The sequence below is a fragment of the Canis lupus genome, chromosome 19, assembly GCF_003254725.2.
Source record: "Canis lupus dingo isolate Sandy chromosome 19, ASM325472v2, whole genome shotgun sequence".
Taxonomy (NCBI): Eukaryota; Metazoa; Chordata; class Mammalia; order Carnivora; family Canidae; genus Canis; species Canis lupus.
Window position 1 is genome coordinate 38,667,414 of NC_064261.1, and position 20,560 is coordinate 38,687,973.

Consider the following 20,560-nt stretch of genomic DNA (forward strand, 5'->3'; position numbering starts at 1 on the left):
ACACATCTGAGAGGCAGCAGGGATAGAGCTGTAACATCACACAAATTACTGAGTGACAGTCCCAACTTCCACCAACCAGTCAGACGGCCTTGAGAAAGTCATTTAGCTCTTAACCCTGTCGTTCATTAATAAATTGAGAATACTACTACCGACCCAGAAATAATAATTAGATGAGGTGTTTTTTTATATTAAGAGCTTGGTAAATGCTAGTCCTTCCAGCCACCACTTACCTGCACTCCCAAGCTCCTTTCGGACCCTCCTCACTTATCTGCACTCCCAATCTCCTTTCCAAGGAAGATTAAAAGTGAGCAAATAGCAATGATGATAATTCCAACCTGTTACTGTCTTAAATGACATTTAGGACATGTCTTAAATGACATTTGCCAATGAATGGCAAAAACAACAGATTCTACTTATTGTTTCAGAGTTCAGTATTCTATCAATAGGGAAGGGTTAAGGTTGTTAACGCCAACTTCATGGTGTACAGTATATGCTTTTTCCCCTAGCCTTTCCTCCTATGTAGTTTGCTCCTAAATCCGATAAAGCCATCCAGATTTTGAAGAATGCTTAAGAGCTCTACTAAAAATTTTTTAAAACCACTTCAACAAAATATTTCAGGTTATGCTGATATACAAGTAAGTGATGGACATAAATTATGGTCAAATACGAGAAAAGAACTGGACAAATTGGAGATAAGGAAAGTGTACCCACAAAGACCTATCAAAACATGTTGGCCAGTGAAAAGATTCTGTAGAAATAGCCCAAAACAACAGGTGTCAGTGAAATTTAGTGCATGGGTGGAGTCAGCAGTAGAAACCTTATCAACAGTGCTTCATCCTCCAACTTAAAACAAGGCTCGGGTCAGGTCATAATCTCAGGGTCCTGGTGTCAGACTTCACGCTCAGCAGGGAATCTGCTTGAGGATTCTTTCTGTCTCCCTCTCTAGCGCCCCCACGCACTTGTGGACGTGCTCTCTTTCTCTCTAAATACATAAATCTTTTTTTAATTGTAAAAAGTTGACCTCAGTGGGAATGTCCTTCATTCAGATGAAATGAGCGAAGTGCCCTGAAATGTTTATATGCCAACCCACTCCCCTTTATCAGATCTTGCTTTTGCCCTACTAGCTGGCTTAGGTTCAGCTAGTTCTAGGTGTGCCATGTTCTACCCTGCAAATAAGTGAGGTCTCCAAGTCATACTATAAGTTTCTAGGAAAGCAGCCTAAGGTGCATGGAACTACCTTGATTAGTACAGCTTCTTGTAGGTGGAGACTTAGGAGGAGTTAGGGGACCCTCTGAAAATGAGATGTCAAGGCCCTTAGCTCTTCCTGTTGACTGAGGGGCCTGTAGTCTGCAAAGATTGCAGCCAAAGTAAACCATATAGCCTCTCTCTAGTTTTAAGCTTCTCCCCTTCTTCTAGTTTCCTTTTCAAGAATTAAAGTCTTTACCCACCAAGCAAAACAAAATACAGTTTTCTTGTTTTTACAATTTATTTCAAAGTAAGGACCTTAATTGACAGTCCAAAAATAAAGGCTACAGTCCTATAAAGCAACAGAGATTGTGATTCCTGGACAGTCAAAGCTGTAAACACTGGAATAGGTTTTTTTGTTGTTACTGTTGAAGAAAAAATTTTTTCATATATGTGAGTAACCATGCCTGAAGCTTGAGGAGGCTAGTATGTAACAAACTTTTTTAGTTAGTGACACTGCAGGATCTGGTTAAACTGGGTTGAGTTGACTTAACGTTAGGAAAACAACAGTCCCTTAACCATCATTCCCACAATGAAGCAATCACAAAGTGCCTCTAAAGGAAACTGGAAAGAAAAGTTGATGTATGTTCAGTGACTTCTTGTCAAGAAGGAATGCTTCAGGAGCTGGGCAGCAGAAGGTCGCTCATGCTGGTCCCTAAGAAGGGAAAAACAATTTAGAAACAGTACCCCACAAGTGCCTCCCAGCTGGGTCTACTTGACTCAAAACGCCAACTTTAAAAACAGAAGTAGAGGGGCACCTGGGTGGCTCCATTGGTTAAGCAACTGACTTGATTTAGGCTCAGGTTTTGATCCCAGCTTCTCCCTCTCCCTCTGCCCCTCCGCTTTCCCTTCTTGTGTGTGCGCTCACTCTCTCAAATAGAAATCTTAAAAAAAAAAAAAGAAAAGAAAAGAAAAGAGAGAAAGAAAGAAAAAAAGAAATTGAATGAATAAATAAAATATTAAAAAAAAAACGCAATCTTCTCATTACCAAATGTAATGAGTTCATCCTCCTTGTCATCTCTGTAGTAGCATTTGAAGCATTCACCACCACCCCCTTTCGAAACAATTTGCATAGACTTAGAGGAGACTTCTTAGTTCTTCTCCTGCCTTGGGACAACTCCCTTCTTCAACCATGTGCTGGACTTGTGTTGTTACTTCTCCCCTGGGCATTTTCAAAAACCTTTTCTTCAGCCCTCTTAAATTGTTCACATCCATGACTATTGACCTTCTGATTTCTAAAGATGTGCCTCCAATCTCATTTGCTTTTCTGAGCTCCAATTCACAGCTTTGAACGTTTACTTTAATGGAATTTTCAATTCCCTCCCCTGCTCCTCTTTCGCAACTTGCTATTTCTTCCATTATCCATACTCAAAATCATGCAGTCCTATCATTGCCCCATCACCAAGTCCTGATTCCCCCTCCCCTGGAATATTTTGGAACCCTTCTCTTTACAGTCCCACTGCTTCCACCACCATCAAAGTCCAAGCTCTGGATTTCTGCACAGCGTTCTAGTCTCAAGCAGCCTCCATTTGAAGTCCGGTACGCTGCTTTTGGACCTACTTTTCCAAAGGCCATTTTCTTTACAGCGTTATCTGCCCCAAATTCTTTGCAATCTCCTGCTCTTTGCTGCCTATTGTAACAAAACTAACCTCCTTGGCCTAACTTCCCAGAACTTTCAACCTGCCCATAGGAGTATCCCCATTCATACTTCCTATTGTTCCTCAAAATTCATTTCTGTTCTATTCAGTCCTTATTCCTGGTAAGTCATCTGCATTTCTGAATATTTAGGAGTGAGTGCCTTCCCTCACTTTATTTCTGACTATCCACACCTCCAAAGAATATTGTCATAAGGCAAGATTCTAGAGTCTTTAGGGTCTTTGCTGTTGTTTCAAGAGGTAATTTTATGCTTATATATGATGCTAATTAGGTAGGATGTATTAATATTATTAACTATGGAGCCCTAATTATGTGCCCCATACTCTGCTAAGCAATTTACATTAACCCTCACAACAACTCTATTAATTGATCATTAGTGGTGTGACTTGTTTATTGGTTAGTTTATGAAACAGTGGTTCAAAAGGAGAGCCATAAAAAAGATTTCAGCCTTTCTCTTTAAAGCTGTGTATGTGTGAGAGAGAGTAATGACAACTTGAAAGGAAAATAGCATGTAGTTCCTGTGGGTCAGTAACAGATAATTGTTCAATTCAGAACAAAGCCACTATAGTAGTCTTAAGAGCTAAGACTGATTCCAAAACTAGTAGTGGTTCATATGATAGTTCTAACATTCCTATGTCTTGTAAGACGTGTTTTTTTTTTTTTTTTTTTTTTTTTTTTTTTATGATAGTCACAAAGAGAGAGGCAGAGACACAGGCAGAGGGAGAAGCAGGCTCCATGCACCAGGAGCCTGACGTGGGATTCGATCCCGGGTCTCCAGGATCATGCCCTGGGCCAAAGGCAGGCGCCAAACCGCTGCGCCACCCAGGGATCCCCTTGTGAGATGTTTCTGCAGGGAACAAGAAGCCACTCTGTGCCTGAGGCTCTGTACACAGAATCCTTGCTGGAACACCTAGGGATGCCCAGAACTGGAGCACGGAGTACGCATTTCGGCCTCATCCTGTGCAACCCCCTGAAATCAACCAGCACACTCTGCTACACGTGCTGGGAGAAAGAGACCGAGTCTGAAAGAGAGAGGCACATTTGTCAGCAGGCAGGGAGAACTGTGGGTTTTGAGATTCAGTAAGACACTAAAAATGAATCCATTCTGGGAATTGGAGGCCGCCATGTATGCTTGCTGAAACCTGGAGCACTAGAATTTTTTATCCAGGGATAAGGACGCACACTTCTTCAAAAGCAAGAAAGCCTTCCTCATCCTGTATGTACAACTAAATGCTGAGCCTCACTAGATAGAGGCCTGGTGGGTGGACTCTGGCTTCCCCCCTACATTTCAGCTCTCCCTCACCATACACACACGCACACACATACTCTAACCAGAGCCATCTCTGCTCTTATGTTTTATTCTTTGAATTAAAATTTCATATGGGGGGGGGCACCTGGATGGCTCAGTCAGTTAAGTATCTGACTCTTAATCTCAGCTCAGCTCTTGATCTCAGGGTTGTGAGTGCAAGCCTCACATTGGGTTCCGTGCTGAGCATGAAGTCTACTTTTAAAAATGGGGGTGGGGCAGCCCTGGTGGCTCGGCAGTTAAGCTCAGCCTACAGCCCAGGGTGTGATCTTGGAGACCCAGGATCGAGCCCCACGTCGGGCTCCCTGTATGGAGCCTGCTTCTCTCTCTGCCTGTGTCTCTGCCTCTCTCTGTGTGTGTTTCTCGTGAATGAATAAATAAATAAAATCTTTAAAAAATAAAATAAAAATTAAAAAATTAAAAATGGGGGTGCCCAGGTGGCTCAGTCGGTTAAGCATCTGCCTTCGGCACAGGTCATGATCCCAGTGTCCTGGGATCAAGCCCTACATTGGGCTCCCTGTTCAGCAGGGAGTCTGCTTCTCTCTCTGCCTCTCCCTCCAGCTTGTGCACTCTCTCTCACTTACTCTCTTAAATAAATAAATAAATAATCTTTTTAAAAAATTCACATGAGCTAAGAAACGTTTGAAAACCACACAAGTGGGCAATCTCTAAAATCCCTTCTAACATTTTATCCAAAATTTTATTCCATAGATAGTAGGGAGCAACAAAACAGAAAAAAAACAGGCAACTTTCTGCTACTTTTCTACTTCCCTGATTATTCCCCTCACTTGATGCATGAAATGCTTCAGAGATTTGTTCCTTTGGCTCAAAGGCTCAAATGTTTCCCCTCATTTTAAATGCAAGCATTTCTGGGGGGGACTGATACATTAAATCTGACAGTCATCATCAATCAGTCAATTCATATCAATCCCTCAATATGGATGAATTTCTCACATACTTTCCAAGGGTCGGTTTTAGGAAGGAGGTGAGAACATTGGTTCGCTGAGAGGACAGGGGAACCTAAGCACAGGGATATCATTGTACCATGACCAGCCCCTGGGAAGACGTCTCATAAGTAAGTGGATCTTTAGCATTGTTCACACACCCTGATAAATCATTTGTCTCTCCCTGATAAATCATTTAATTGAGACACTTGCTACTTGAGGCATTACCCCTATCCCCTGATCCAGTGAGGCCCACAATCACCCAATGTGGCTAATTACTTTCGGTACAAAATCACTCCCTGCTTGATTTTTTTTGTGGGCCGTAAATTGTAGGGGGGCAATGTCAGCAATCTTGGAATCTCTGGGGATTTCTCCACATTCCTGTGTTGTTTTCTTACCTGGTTAGGCACACACGCACAAAGTCCACTGCGTTTTCTGAGAAGTGTTCTGGCAATGGAGGCATTAGCCCTCTGTGTGCTCCAATGTAAAACATGGCTGCCATCCTGTCCATGGAAGCCAGTGGAGGCTTCCCTGTGGCCATCTCAAACACGGTGCAGCCAATGCTCCAGATGTCCGACTTCCTTCCGTAGCCAGACTCATTGATGACTTCCGGGGCCATCCAATATGGAGTCCCATGCATGGACTTAAGCATGTCACTGTGGGTGCCATTTAAACCAGCCCAGGCCAAGCGCTTGGCACAGCCAAAGTCAATTAGCTTTATTATTCCGGTTGGCATGAGCATAACATTATTTCCTTTGATGTCTCGATGCACCACACAGTTCTCATGGAGATAAGCAACACCTTGCAGAATTTGTCTTGTATATTTACAGAACACCATCTCAAGCAATGGCCCAAAACGATTTATAATACTAGAAATTGAGCCACCAGGAACAAACTCCATGAAAATGCTTACAATGTTCTCTTCCAAGCACGTCCCCAAATAGGCCACAATGTTGACATGTTTCAGTGCTTTGAGCAAATCTACTTCTTCCTGCAGTTTCCGGTATTCTTTTTCAGTAGCTAATTTATCAGAGGTATCCAAAGCCACCTGTTTTACAGCTATTAGCTGTCCTTGGCTAGTGAGACCACAATATACCTAGAAGCAGACCTTTTTATTAAATATAAATGATACAACTTCTTCACAAAATGCCTCAGGTGATGCTTGTTTTTCCCTTCTCCTCCCAAACCCTTGTCCTTTTCTAAGTTGACACATCCCCACCTAAATGCAAAGTACTTAAGCAAATTCAGTGTTTCAGTGAAGCCAAAATGGGGATGAGCAGCGTGGTGAATGGATATCATAATGGCTTGGAGTCAAGTGGCCTGGATTGGTTAGAATCTTGGCTTCACCATTCCCCAGCTATGGAACTTTGGGCGAGTTGTACAATCTTTTTGACTTCAATTTTTCTCATCTATAAAACTGAGGTAATAATTCTTACCTCATAGATACCTACATGACTACACTGGAAAACTCCTCTCCAAGTAAGTGAAATGCCTATTTTGGTGCTAAATCTCTAAGGAAATAGAGGAAGACAGGTCCCGGGGCAATTTGGCAGGTATCTTTAGTGGTTTTATGTCTTTCCAGCTTCTCGCTGATATGTCCCCAGCTAGAAACATAACCTGTTTTATCTGGGGATTGGTCTTCCTTTTCCCAGTCTTTGTAAGTACTATCTAACGTGCTAGGACTTTAGATAGTCTTTCATGCGATTCAAAAAATGTAAAGAACATCTTATGTTTTTGCCACTCAGGAATGATTCTTCCAACATCTGGGAACATCCTGAACAATGAAACATCTCTCCACTGGTCTTGGATCCAGGAGAATGAGAGGGTAGAAATACAACGGCTATTGTCCCACCACATAGACCCTGAGAATGAGACCCATTAGGAGAGATACAGAGTGGCCAGACCCTAGTGACACTGTTTGACCCCTGAAATCAGCTGTGCCTAGAACTACACCTACTTCAGATCCTTCAGTTACATAAACCAATGAGCATCCTTTCCCCCACGCCAGTTTGTGTTGGGTTTCCTGTTACTCCCAACTGAAAGAGTTCCAAATAAAACAGTATACAGGGTGGGAGGGCACAAGAAGATTAGGGAGGAAAAGGTGGGTCAAGGAGCAGTGGGGATTTGGGGTTTCATCATGTTTCGCATTTAACTTACTGTGCCATAGGCTCCCTTCCCAAGGATCTCGCCCTTAGTCCACAGGATAGATTCTTCATTCTTTAAACTATTCTCAGAAAATATCTTCTTTTCGTTTGAGTTGAGAAATTTCTCCTCCTTATTGTATATCCTGAACCCATTACTATATTTCTGTGATAATGAAACAAAAGTCACCATTAAACTCTGAATTATTAGGATGGAGGGGAGAGCTGGAAAGTAGTCTTCCTTTCTTCTAACTTGGGACCAATTAGAGAAAGCCAAATAGGGACCCCTAACTAGTTATATAGGATGCTGCTTATTAGACCACCTACAGTTTCCTCATGCCAAAAGCCTCCAATCAGGGCCTACTGAACCCTGCCTTTTTTACCTCTAAAAGGGTTTCCCGCTCCTCCGCTTGCCTTTGAGTCTCTGCCAAACACAAGTGATGGAGGCTGACTCTTTTACCATAGTGAGCTCTGAATAGCCTTTGTCTGTTCTTCAATTATTTTCACAATACAAACATGCACTCAAACACACACATATACATATAAACCTATATGCATACACTTAAATACACATTTATACACAAATGATTGCAATCACAGTAAACTTTGAGAAGCCCTACCTTAGAGGTCAGAGAACAAGAATCTCTTTGTAGAATTTAGACCATGTTTTCCAATGGGTTAATCACACAAAAAAAATGCTTTCTTTTGGTCTTCTCTACAAGTTCTTAAAAAATAAATGATGGTGACACAGAGGCATGGTGAAGTCCATCAGGAGCAAGACTTTCTTGCAAACTTACCTTCTTCATGAATGAAAAGGCCATTTGGGTTCCTCCTTCCCATCTTTTATGTTTCTATCCAAACTAAATTTAAGGACTGCTTGGGAAGGAAAAGGCTGCGAAAGTCAGTTTTGACTCCAGCATTATAGGATGGGGTTACGGGCTACTGATATTTCCTAGCTTGTTAGCTTTGTTTAAATTTAAAATGGCAGAGTGAGGAACACCTGGGTGGATCAGTGGTTAAGCTTCTGCCTTTGGCTCAGGGCATGATCCTGGGGTCCTGGGATCTAGTCCCACATCGGGCTTCCTGCAAGGAGTCCGCTTCTCCCTCTGCCTATGTCTCTGCCTCTCTCTCTCTCTCTCTGTCTCTCATGAACAAATAAAAAAATCTTTTAAAAAAATAAAATGGCAGAATGGTAAGGTACCTGGATGGCTCAATCAGTTGAGCAACCAACTATTGGTTTTGGCTCAGGTCATGACCTCATGGGTCATGATCTCATGGTTGTGGCATCAAGTCCCAAGTCAGACTCTGTGCTCAGCAGGGAATCTGCTTGAAGATTTACTCCCCCTACCATGCATGCTTGCTCTCTCTTAGATAAACAAATCTTTTTTTTTTTTTTTAAGATTTTATTTATTTGTCAGAAGGCGGGGGGAGCACACACAAGCAGGAGGAATAGAAGGCAGGGAAGAATCAGTTTCCTGCTGAGCAAGGAGCCCAATGTGGGACTTGACCCCAGGACCCCAGGATCATGACCAGAGCTGAAGGAAGATGCTTACCTGGCTGAGCCACCCAGGGGTCCTAATAAATAAATCTTTAAAAAAAATTGAAATGGTAGAGTGGCAGACTCATCTCAGACACACAGGTGTATGCACCACATATCCCCATTTCCTACCCAAGCCTGGAGGCCTTCCTGAATCACTGTCTACCCCCAGCAGAAACCAAGTTCACCATGAAGGTGGAGCTGGCATTTCAGGAATAATCTCACTGGATTCAGAATGCCTGGCCCCACTACTCACCCACTGTGTTAACTTTCTAAGCCTCAATTTTCTCATCTTCAAAATGGCGACTTGTTATTACCTTTAGTATTTATGTCTAGAGCTATTTTGAAGGATATAAAGAAGACATTATAACATGTCTTGCTCCTACATGGTAAGTTCTCAATAAACCAACTATAATATAACTATTGACCTTGAGTGTCTTTTGACCAACTATCTAAAATAATTGTTCCTGATCCTGACATGTGATATAACCTGAGTCAATGCTCAATAAATAATATTTCAGCTAAACCTACTGTTTCTGGAGGCTCATGTAATTCAGTGAGAATTGAAACAGACAAAACCCAATGATATGCTAATATTCTTTGTCCCCACCCCCATTCCTATGAGAAACAATCTTTTTTAAAAATTTTTTCAGCATTGTTGCTTATCTTTCTTGAGAGCAATGGCTAAGTCTTGTACCCCACGGTGTCTCTAGTTCTAAGCCCAGTGCCAGGAACATAGCTGACATCAATAATGTTTCTGTGTTAAAGTTTTCATATTTCATGACTTCAAATCTTTTTTGGAATTAGTGAGCTACTTCTGGGGCTATGTTCATTTCTTTCTATCTCATACACCACCTAGAGCAATGTTTCACCCATATTTCTCTCTCCACTATTTGTTGATTCAAAACATCTTCACTGAATAAAATATTGACCTATTTTAAATAAATAATTTTGCTATATTAATGTACCCAAAGTGATGCCATTGCAGTGTTGGGCTAGCTGAATCCCAGAAGTAAGATGGCATAATGAAAACATCTTAGCCTGACAATCAGGGGACATGGATTCCAAACTTGCAACCAAACAGTGAGACCTTGACAAAACTATTTACTTGCTTAGGGTTTCTTTTTTTTTTTTTTTTAAGATTATTTACTTATTTATTCATAGAGACACAGAGAAAGAGAGAGAGGCAGAGACACAGGCAGAGGGAGAAGCAGGCTCCATGCAGAGAGCCTGACGTGGGACTTGATCCAGGGTCTCCAGGACCTGGAGTGCCCTTTCTTTTTGGGAGGCTAAACCGCAGCGCCACTGGGGCTGCCCTTGCTTAGGGTTTCTGATTCCTCATTTGAAAATAAGGAGTTTGAACTAGACTGTCTCTGAGGTCTCTTCCTGCCCCAATGAATCACTGATCCTAGTCATACCAACCTGTATTTTAACATTTGTTGTCTCTCTGCTCAATTCTTGAGTGGTTTTTCCTCTCCTACTGAAGACAAGATTTAGGTTTTCAGGATCTGTTTCATTTGCCATTATTTGGTGAGAGGTCTTATCTCTCTCATCAAGAGCTAATAGTTCTGCAGCTAGGCATCCTAATAGTTCATCTGTCAATTCTTCATTCTTTACGGAATCTAGAGTTTCTTGTGAAATTGAATTTGCATCATTTAAAGTTTGTCCAAATGACTGATATGTAATTGACTCATTAGCTAAACTATCATCATCCAAAGAATCTGCCCAATGTTGATATGCTTGGGAAGATGCACTCTGTTGTTTCTCTTGGAAAGAGAAACTCATAAGTGTTTCAGACTTCTCTAAAACACTTTCAAACCCTATATCATTAGTTAAAATTTGGTTGGCACTTATTTTACCAAGAGATGCTGTATTCTGTTTTTCTTGCAGTATATGTTTGTTGGAACTCTTCTCGCTGGGCACTGCCCAGCTGTTTTCTGAAAGGATAAATGACGTCTGGTGATGCAGCTCTTCAAGTTTATGCAGATCTCTGAGGCTCGTGGCAAGTATTTGATTGTTAGAAATGTCTTCTTCATCAGCAGACTCTTCCATAGAAACTTCTTCAACAGTGGACAAATGTGAAACAGGAAGGAATTCACTCTGTTCAGTGGACCGCTCACAAGGCAGAGCCAAGTTCATGGGCTGACCTTCATCACTGGAAGAGAGAAAGTCATTTGCTGAAGACTTTATCTGCCACTCTGGATCTGAAATACCATCACCATTTTCAATGCCCTTTTGGTTGCTACCTACAGCTTTGTAACCCTTTTCTTTAGAAATTAAACTTTTGTTCTTTTGTTTGATGCCAAGCAAAGCCTTTGCAGGTTTAATATGTGGTCTCTTCTGAGAAAATCTTGTTCTGCTATTGCTGCTCCTCTCACTGTGTGAAGATCGACATTTATTGGTAATACACCTGCCAGATGGAGCAGAGCATATCTCTTGATAATATTTGTTCTCATGACGTTCAGCCTCTCTTATGTGACAATAAACAGGAGTCCCAAACATTTCGTAGATTCCAGGCCCATTAGCTGTTGAATTGATCTCTTTGAACATGTCACTATACTTAAGATCTAAGCAACTTAGTCTTGGCTCTGTTGGTTGAGCAGAGAGAGGGACAGAAGACTTTTTTATTCCTGGATTCTTACAGATGCAAGGAAAAGACTGCTTTTTAGGTTTCAGAGCCCGGTAAGTTGATTGCTTCTTTTCTATCTGTGGCATTCTTCTTTGAAACTTGGGTGATTGCCGAGGTCTGGGGTCAACAAGCTCCAGAGCAGGGAAAGCTTGAGTTTTTATGCTGGTTTTATGCATGGTAGGCTTAATGGAACCTTCGATGGAAATCATGAAATTCTGGGGTGTCCTGTTACTGGTCTTTGTCTTCGAATCCAGCTTATTTCTGTGGGTTTTCATCTTATGCCTGTCATTTTCTTGGTGTGCGAGTATGTTGAAGCTATTGTTGTTATGAAGAGTGCCCTTTCTTTTTGGGAGGCTTGGTTTGGCTATTGACAGTTCCTTGGGAGTTCCATGTCCAGGGAAAGTGATGTGGATAAGAGGCACCATCCCATTCATTTCTGGTTTGATTGCGTCTGCTACTGATACTTTTATGTTTGTCTCCGTGCCTCTGTGATCTTGTGGGACCTTTTCAGTGGGGCCGTCAGGGACTACGTTGGACAAACTCTTAAGTGCAGTATGCCCTTCTAAAATATGCTTTGGCTCAATTGCTTCACTTTTATGTACTGAAGCACTTTTTGAATCAGCCTTATCATTTCTTGTCTCTTCATCCTGGTTTAGGATTATTTCTGAATGCTGGGCTTCTTGGAACTTGATTGGCATGGTACATCCAACTGCATAGTCTTGTTTACAGTTTCTAGCTACTAACCTCTCTTTCTTTCCTGACAAAAAATGTTGAGAATTCTCTTCTGCTTTTCTCATTTCATGACCAGGGCAGTCAATGTCCACTTCCCTATCTGTAGGAAAACTGCTTTCCTTACAATTCTCAAAGGACACCAAAGATTGTCCTTTTTCGAAGTGACAGATTGCAATTTTGTCACTTCCTTCTGTTTCTTTAGATTTTCTGTTCTCTTCCGTCTCCATGTGTGGTCTGTGATGGTTAGCCTCCCAAAAAGAGCACATGTTTCTGGACCAAATAGAGCTGTCAGAGGACCTGAGAGTCTGATCCACAAACACCTTAAACGGAGCTTCCTGCTGCTTATTTGATGGTCTAAACTCCTCAGATCGACTTCTGGGCTCTGAGAGCTTAGGTAAGAAGGATACGAAGTCTGGAATATTTCTTTCTTTCTCTTTTTGATCTTTGTGATTTGGAGGGATAGTCTGAAGACCAGGTTTCATGGACAAAAGTGACAATGGTGGCAGAGGAAACTACAGGGAAAGAAAAAAGGCTAATGAACATGCGTATCATATTAACTGGTTTAAAGCAATCCAGAGAGATTCTAAGATTCTCTTTCAGGAAGCCTTTACAAGGCTATCCTAGAGATCCCAATTTTAAAAACTAAAAGCTTATTCCTCGTATTTTTGGTAAAACAATATTTCCAAAAACCAAGATTATTGGTGGTGCCCGAATGGTTCAGTTGGTGAAGCATACAACTCCTGATCTCAGGATGGTGAGTTCAAACCCCACATTGGGTGCAGAGATTACTTAAAAATAAAATATTTTTTAAAATAAATAAAAAATAAAAACCAAGATTATTATAGCTATACAGATTCGTGTTCATGTATTTAAAATAAAATAAGGAAAAAATAAAATAAGGACCCTATAATGTAAACATTAAAAATTTTTAAAAAATATTTATTTATCTGAGATAGAAAGAGAGAGCGAGTGGGGAAAGGGGCAGAGAGAGAGAGGGAGAGAAGAAGACTCCTCACTGAATGTGGAGTCGGATGTGGGGTGTTCCATTCCAGGAGCCTGAGGCTGTGACATGAGCTGAAAACAAGAGTCTGACACTTAACCAACTGAGTCACTCAGGCACCCCATGTAAACATGAACATTTTAAGATGAGAAATTTTATTTCTTTTCTCTTTTCATTTTCCTTTCAATAGAACTGATCTAAGATTTTTTAGATCAGCTTAGAACTGCTTAACATTTCTGTTACAGAGGCACCTGGGTGGTTCAGTTGGTTAAGTGTGAACTTAATCAAGTGACTCTTGATTTCAGCTCAGGTCATGATCTCAGGGTTGTGAGATCGATCCCTGTGTTGGGCTTCACATTAGGCCTGGAGCCTACCTGGGATTCTCTTTCTCCCTCTCCCTCTGCTGGTCTCCTCCCCTGCTCATGTTTCTCTCTCTCTCTCTCTCTCTCTCTAAAGCAAACCAACAACAAAAAAACTTCTTACAGTTACTTTAACAATGATCATTAGGTTGCATACTAACTCAGATTTTGTATCTGGAGCACAACTACTCCTTAATATTTTGCTGAATTGTTTTGTTGAGAGAGCCTTATAAACGTATCACAAGTTACACTTGAAAGTTAGCAACCCTGAATGGTTTTTACTTCTTTGTGCTCCAACTATTTTTCAATAAACTCAGTTTTTTACTATCAGCAACCTCTAGAGGTCAGTATAACCCAATATATAAAAATCAGCTTTGTGGTTATTAAGCTACAAACTAACTTTCCATTGTGGCTTTCTTTTCCCAGATTTGGTACCTAATTATATTAGGATATTTATAGGCATGGATCATGCGTGGCAATCAAGACCTATACGTTTAATTTTCATTGTATTGCCACCTCTGTGTAAGAAGAAAGGGAAAGGAAACTGACACTAGAGACTTAGGCATTAGAAGTAGGTAAAATGCAATGTAATCCTCCACTTTTATTGTCTAGATGGTCTTCTTCCATCACTTAAACATAACATCAGAAAAAAGACAGATTCTCCAGGGCTTAAACATTTCCCTCGTAGCAGCTGTTATTTGTTTTTAAGGCCAATAAACTCCTTTTACAACACTAAGCAGTACCTATGCACTTTCTCAAAGGCTCATGGGACAGAGAAGAGGCTGGCAGTTGAGAAAGTCACAAGGATCTTTCCAAAAACTGTACTTACAAACTAGACAATTAGGAAAATCTTTCTACCACTGGACAAAAAATTCATCTAATTTCTAGGCATGTTAAAAGAAGACAAATTAAAATATGTCTAAAAGAGTCAATCACCTCATTATGTAAAGAACAGAAACCATCCCAGGAAAGAAATGTACATGGCAAAGTATACCTCTCCCAGTAGTTCTTCACGTCTACAAACTATCTGTGAGTTGTTGTTTTCCAAGCTATAGTGGTCGAGGATTTTGGTTTGAGGTCTTTGATAGAGTTTGTCTCTAACAGCAGTTCTTTGGTTTCAAATCTTAAGTCAGAAATGCTAAAACTAATCTTACCTCAATTCTTCGGCTACTGTAGTTCATATCAGAAATAGAAAACTCTATAACAAGAAAAAAATAAAATAATTAGATATTCTTAGTAATAGAGTGAACACAGAAAGTCTTAAGCCAGAGTTGGAGATGCAGTAATCTTGTTGCTAAGGTTTGAGGAAAAGTTGAAATTAAGAGTTTTTCAAGTTGTGATCCATATGAAGGTGGGCATGGAATGATTACAAAACACTTAAAGCTACCACCACTGGAGGGGGATATGGTTTTATATATAATGTTGTATTTTATATACAGTTGACCCTTGAACAACATGGGTTTGAACTGGATGGATACACTTATATGTGAACTTTTTTTTGATAAATACAATACACTACTGTAAATATATTTTCCTTATTCTTTTAAACATGATTTTATTTATTTATTTATTTTAGAAAGCAAGAGGGCAGAAGGAGGGACAGAGGGGGAGGGAGAAGGAAAGAATCTCAAGCAGACTCTGTGATCAGCATAGAACCTGATATGGGGCTTAATCCCATGACCCGGAGATCATGACCTGATCTGAAACCAAGAGTTGGATGCTTGACTGACTGAACCCACTCACGCGCCTCTTATAATCTTCCTAATAACATTTTCTTTTGGGGAGCCCCAGTGGTGCAGCGGTTTAGTGCCTCCTGCAGCCCATGGTGTGATCCTGGAGACCCAGGATCGAGTCCCACGCTGGGCTCCCTACATGGAGCCTGCTTCTCCCTCGGCCTTTGTCTCTGCCTATCTCTGTGAGTGTCTCTCATGAATAAATAAATGAAATCTTTCAAAAAAAAATTTCTTTTCTCTAGCTCACCTTATTGTCAAAATACAGTGTATAATACACATACAAAATATGTATTACTTGGCTATTTATGTTATTGATTAGGCTTCCAATTTACAGTAGACTATTAGTAGTTAAGTTTTTGGGGAATCAGAAATTATACATGGATTTTCTACGTCAGTGTCCCCAACCCCCACATTGTTCAAGGGTTAACTGTAAATGCATATTATATATATGTATATATATAAAGCATTTATATATATGTTTATGTCTGTATATTTATATTTACATTAATATTAATAATTATACTTCTATTTGTGTTTATGTCTTTATTTATATTCTGGTAGGAAATGCAAGCTTTTTGGATCAGAGAACAGAGAATTTATTACAAAGCATCATAGCACCAGCTTCCCACATCCCAATTCCACAGGGCAACACAATGAGCACCAGATGTTTACCTGTGGGGAAGCACCACAGAAATGAACCCTATGACTCAGAACTTATACAGAGTGATTGGTACTTTGACCTATCTTTCTCTCCCAAGAAACAGAGATCTTTACTATAAAAAGTAAGCAAATGTCTCCAGGAGAAAGGGAAAATGTATCTCTGGGTTTTATTATCCTAGAATGTAGGCAAACAGCTCCTGAGGAAATAAATGTCTGAATCTCTCTGGAGCAATACACTAACTCTAATTCCCAAGACATGTTTATCATTCAGTCATCTTTTAGCCTAGTTTCCTAGTGCTTTTTTTGCTCATAAAGCCTGGACCACCATACAAAAATTGCCTTTTAACAGTTGTTTGAACTTAAACATGGGGTAGAGATCATAGATGGAATTTACTAGGTAGTGTAAACCTAGTTGCTGTCCTTTTACCAAAAAGTCAGAATGGTCCCTAAAGCCCCACCCACCACCACAGCTTGACATTGACACCAAAAGCTCCCATGTGTCCAGCATCAAAGCAGGTCACGTAAATGGATGAAATGAGACAGGGACAGTGATGAGATGAAATTGTATGCCAACTAAAGAGACATTCAGTACACGGTTCCAAGTGATGCTGTTCATTCCAGATGGATTATCTAGTACTGTTAGATTCTCCAGTTGTCAAGAGGAGCCAGAGACCTGGAGATTTTATGTGAAATTTCCCTCCCATCCCCTTTATTTAGTGTGTTGAAGGTCAAAAAATAGGGCAGATCATTTTGGCCACCATTTTGGCTGCCATTTTGAAATTTGACTTAGAAACAGACCTCTTTAAGATGTAACACAGATAAAGAAGACATTGGCAGGTGAAAAATGGTACCTAAGAAAAGGATACCAATAGAAGGGTTTTTTGTTTTTGTTTTTGTTTTTTTTGTACCAATAGGAGGGTTTTGAACATTCCCCTTAACCACAACCTAGCAAAACCACCTCCCCCAATTCTTTATGCATTTGTTCAACAAATATTTATTGAGTGCCTAATAAGTAATTGATACCATCCCAGAAGATAGCAATGTAGTTGTGAGCAACAAAGACAAAATCCTTGCCTTCTGAGAGGTCATCATATAGAGGTTGAAGTTTCCCTGTTAAAGAGAAGGAAACCACAAACATATACTTGAGACAATGCTACAAGTTAATACCAGAAATACAACTGAATATAATGTATAATTGGTGCATATGTATAAACTGATTTAAAAAAGAAAAAACCCTTCTGAATATTTGGATAAATATTGTCCAATGTTGGTCAGGGATAACATGAGGTAGAAAAACACTCAAACATTTCTGGTGAGAGTGTTGAGGTGAGATTTTGCCGGTAGGTAGTTCGGCAATACATGTTGAAAACCTTTTACAATGTGTATAGAAATCTAGTTAAAAGATCAAATGATCAAATGTTCCAGCTTTTCTCCATCCCACAAACATCACTAAAATGATAGTAAAGGAAATGGAAAAGGAGTAAATAAGAACAACAACAACCACAAAAGCCCAGAGGATAAGACAGCAAATGAGTAAAGTCAACAAAATTTTAGATAGTGAAAGCTTTATGGATGAGTAATAATTAATTGTCAGCCTTCTCTGTTCTGTTCAGTGTCGGGGGGGGGGGGGGCGGGGGAGGGAGGGAACTCAACAAGAAATAAGAACTCCAGAAAGGAGCAGGAATTGAAGATACCAGCAACCTCTGAAGGTGAGGATGACTAGTCCCCAGATTCCCTGTTCTGCCCCACTAATCAGGAGGTGCTCTTCTCTGTTCCTGGCCGATGGCTCGAAGTTTACTTTCTGGAGAGTCTGGGACAAAATGCTAAGGAGCTAGGTATAGCTGAGAGCAGAAACAAGGTGTTGGAGTGAAAATAAAAGGATTAAGTGGAAGCATGCATACTGACAGCTGAGTCCCAGTCTTTCAACCCATAGTCAAGGGCTTGGGTTATCCCTATCTAGGAAAAACTAACCAAGAGAAAGGCCTATCTATGCACTCTGACAGTTGGGGAATCCCTCACTCAACCATTCAGGTCTCTCTCACTGCCCATTGAACAAGTACCCTGGGGCACACAGCACTTTTTAGTGCCAAGAAATAGAAATAACCAAGGAATAATGGATGTGTAAGAAAAAGCCTCTAATGTGAAAATACAGAGAACAAAACAAGTAGAAAGAAAAGAGTTCAAAAGAAACATAGAAAATGAAAAACTATCATTAATATACTTCATGCACTTTTTCTTAGGAAGCTATTGGAAACGCACCCTTCTAAAAACCCTACCCTGCCAGTTTCTCTACTATGCGATCTCTCTTACTGCAATAAACCAATGAATGCACCTTGATGAACTACAAGTTAGTCCCCGAAGGCTTAGGCCAATTGGTTTGGACAGTGGTAAGCAAATATCAAAGACAGCATTGCCCCAAAGGGAAATGCTGGCACCAGTGCTGCTATCAGTAAAAAATTCTTGGGCCAGAGAGAGTGGCAAGTTCAAATCCTGGAGGAGGGCATCCTCCATTTAAGCCCCCAAAATTCCCACAGGTAAACATCAACTAAATATGAGTTCATGGTAACAATTTTTCAAATATTCAAGAAAAAGATGATAGAAAGATAGATGATAGATAGATGATAGATAGATAGATAGATAGATAGATAGATAGATAGATAGATAGATGATAGAGACAAATAATTTGCTGGCAGAAAAATAAAGGGATCACTATAGTTAAATGAACTCACCTTCAGATTTTCTTTGCTGTCCCTTCAGAAAGTGAGGAACATCTTCTCTGGCTACAGATGTGAAAATGTTTGGTTCTAAGCAAGGTCTTGACAACAAAAAGCCCACATTCTCATCACAGAGCTCCTTGGAGCTTCCCTCTTTCTTCAGAAGTAAAGGCCCCATGGTCAGCATCTTTGTCTGGAAGTCCACCATCTCAATTTCATTTGGGAGAGAAACAGAATGTGCTCGTGCCCATTCTCCATGCACTGGTGTTATCTGACTAAAAGGGGAGGAGGACACAGTTTCATTCAAAACTCATACCCTGTCTTCTGGATCTTCACTTCTCAGTTCAGCCTGATATCACCAGAAAATTGGAGAACTATTTCCAAATGGTGCTGGTGAGTGGAAGAACTGTATTCTTGAAAGGACAAGACTCTCCACCCTCCAACTCGTTCCCCACTTCATTTGCCTTCTGCACTCCACACTTTAGTTTCCCCAGTCCCTATTTCCTTGAGCAGAGAAATCAGAGAGGCAAACTGCAGGCATACAAGGATCCACTCTTTTCCTTCTCTAAAGATATTAACCAGTCCAGAACTTCTCAGACTATCCTTCATAAAGGACCAGTTTTTAAATTTTCCAATCCATTGTGAAATGAAACTTTTGTAATAAGAGTGGGAATTACTATAAGAATAAAACAAAAAACCAAGACCATGAAAACAAACCTGAATTTTTTCATTATTAGATCAGTGAACCTAAAATTACTTTGTCAAATTGTAATACAACTTTTTAAATGTTTACATTTTTTATTCTGTCCTGACTTCATCAAGGACTGGTAACCAAAGGACTGCAGAATCATACATTAAGTGGCACTGCTTCAGGGTCAGGAAACTATGACCCATGGGCCAATCCAGCCTTCAGTCTGTTTTCATAGTTTTATTGGACCACAGCCATACCTATTTGTTTTCATATTGTCTATGACTGCATTCAAGCTACTATTGCAGAAATGAATCATTGCAACAGAAACCATATGATCCATAAAGCCTAAAATTATCTGGCTCTTGCCACAATAATATTTATCACAACCTCTGCTTTAGAATGTTTTCTGGAGGGCAAATTACCAAAAATGTAGGTTACTACACAAGTACCACTTCATACTTAAATTTCAGTCTAGCCTTTCAAAGAATATTCCTTACCTGTTTTCTTGTAAATCTTCTTGGTTCATTTCTTGGGGATAACTGACATCTCTTGGAAAAGTAACAATAATCTCAACACCTATAGAAACACATGACAATCATAAAAAGAAGAAAGTAATGAATTCGAGTGGCAACTCGGGACTGAGTGTTTTATTTCTGGTTATTTAGCTGAGTTTTAATAATTGCAGAATGTGGAATAGAAGAGAAGGTCCAGAAATAAACCCACAATCCCTTGGTCAATCTATGACAAAGGAGGCAAGAATATGCAATGGGGGAAAAAAGACAGTCTCTTCAACAAATAGAGTTGGGAAAAGACATGCAAAAGAATGAAACTGGACCGCTTCCTTACACCATACATAAAAATGAACTCAAAACAAATTAAGGACCTAGATGTGAAACCTGAAACCATAAAAATCCTAGAAGAGAGCACAGGTGGTACTATCTCTGACTGTAGCCATAGCAACATTTTTCTAGATATGTCTCTTGAGGCAAAGGGAACAAAAGCAAAAATAAACTATTAGAACTGCACGAAAACAAAAAACTACATAGCAAAGGAAACAACAAAACTAAAAAACAACTTAGTGAATGAGAGAAAATATTTGCAAATGATATATCTGATAAAGGATTAGTATTCAAAATATATAAAGAATTTATACAACTCAACACCAAAAGGCAAAGAATCCAATTTAAAATGGGCAGAAGACTTGAACAGACAA

The 20,560-nt window shown here is 40.1% G+C and overlaps 1 protein-coding gene across 1 annotated transcript; it reads right to left on the reverse strand.

The window, feature by feature from the left end:
- Nucleotides 1-1,473: 1,473 nt before the first annotated feature.
- MAP3K19 (mitogen-activated protein kinase kinase kinase 19) lies at nucleotides 1,474-20,154 on the reverse strand. The gene is made up of 7 exons (XM_035702370.2): nucleotides 19,845-20,154; nucleotides 18,672-18,931; nucleotides 14,704-14,747; nucleotides 10,252-12,702; nucleotides 7,309-7,458; nucleotides 5,550-6,247; nucleotides 1,474-1,900 (listed from the first exon to the last, which is right to left on the reverse strand). Exons 1-7 carry the CDS (start codon nucleotides 19,871-19,873, stop codon nucleotides 1,834-1,836), a joined length of 3,699 nt encoding a protein of 1,232 aa, XP_035558263.1. The 5' UTR covers nucleotides 19,874-20,154; the 3' UTR covers nucleotides 1,474-1,833.
- Between the last annotated feature and the right edge of the window lie 406 nt (nucleotides 20,155-20,560).

Coding starts and splice junctions, on each gene's coding strand:
- MAP3K19 (XM_035702370.2), bottom strand. CDS start 19,873: ATGAACCAAGAAGATTTACAAGAAAACAG. Junction 14,748..18,671: donor ACAGCAAAGAAAATCTGAAG/GTGAGTTCATTT, acceptor TTCTTGTTATAG/AGTTTTCTATTTCTGATATG. Junction 12,703..14,703: donor ACAGTAGCCGAAGAATTGAG/GTAAGATTAGTT, acceptor CTTTCCCTGTAG/TTTCCTCTGCCACCATTGTC.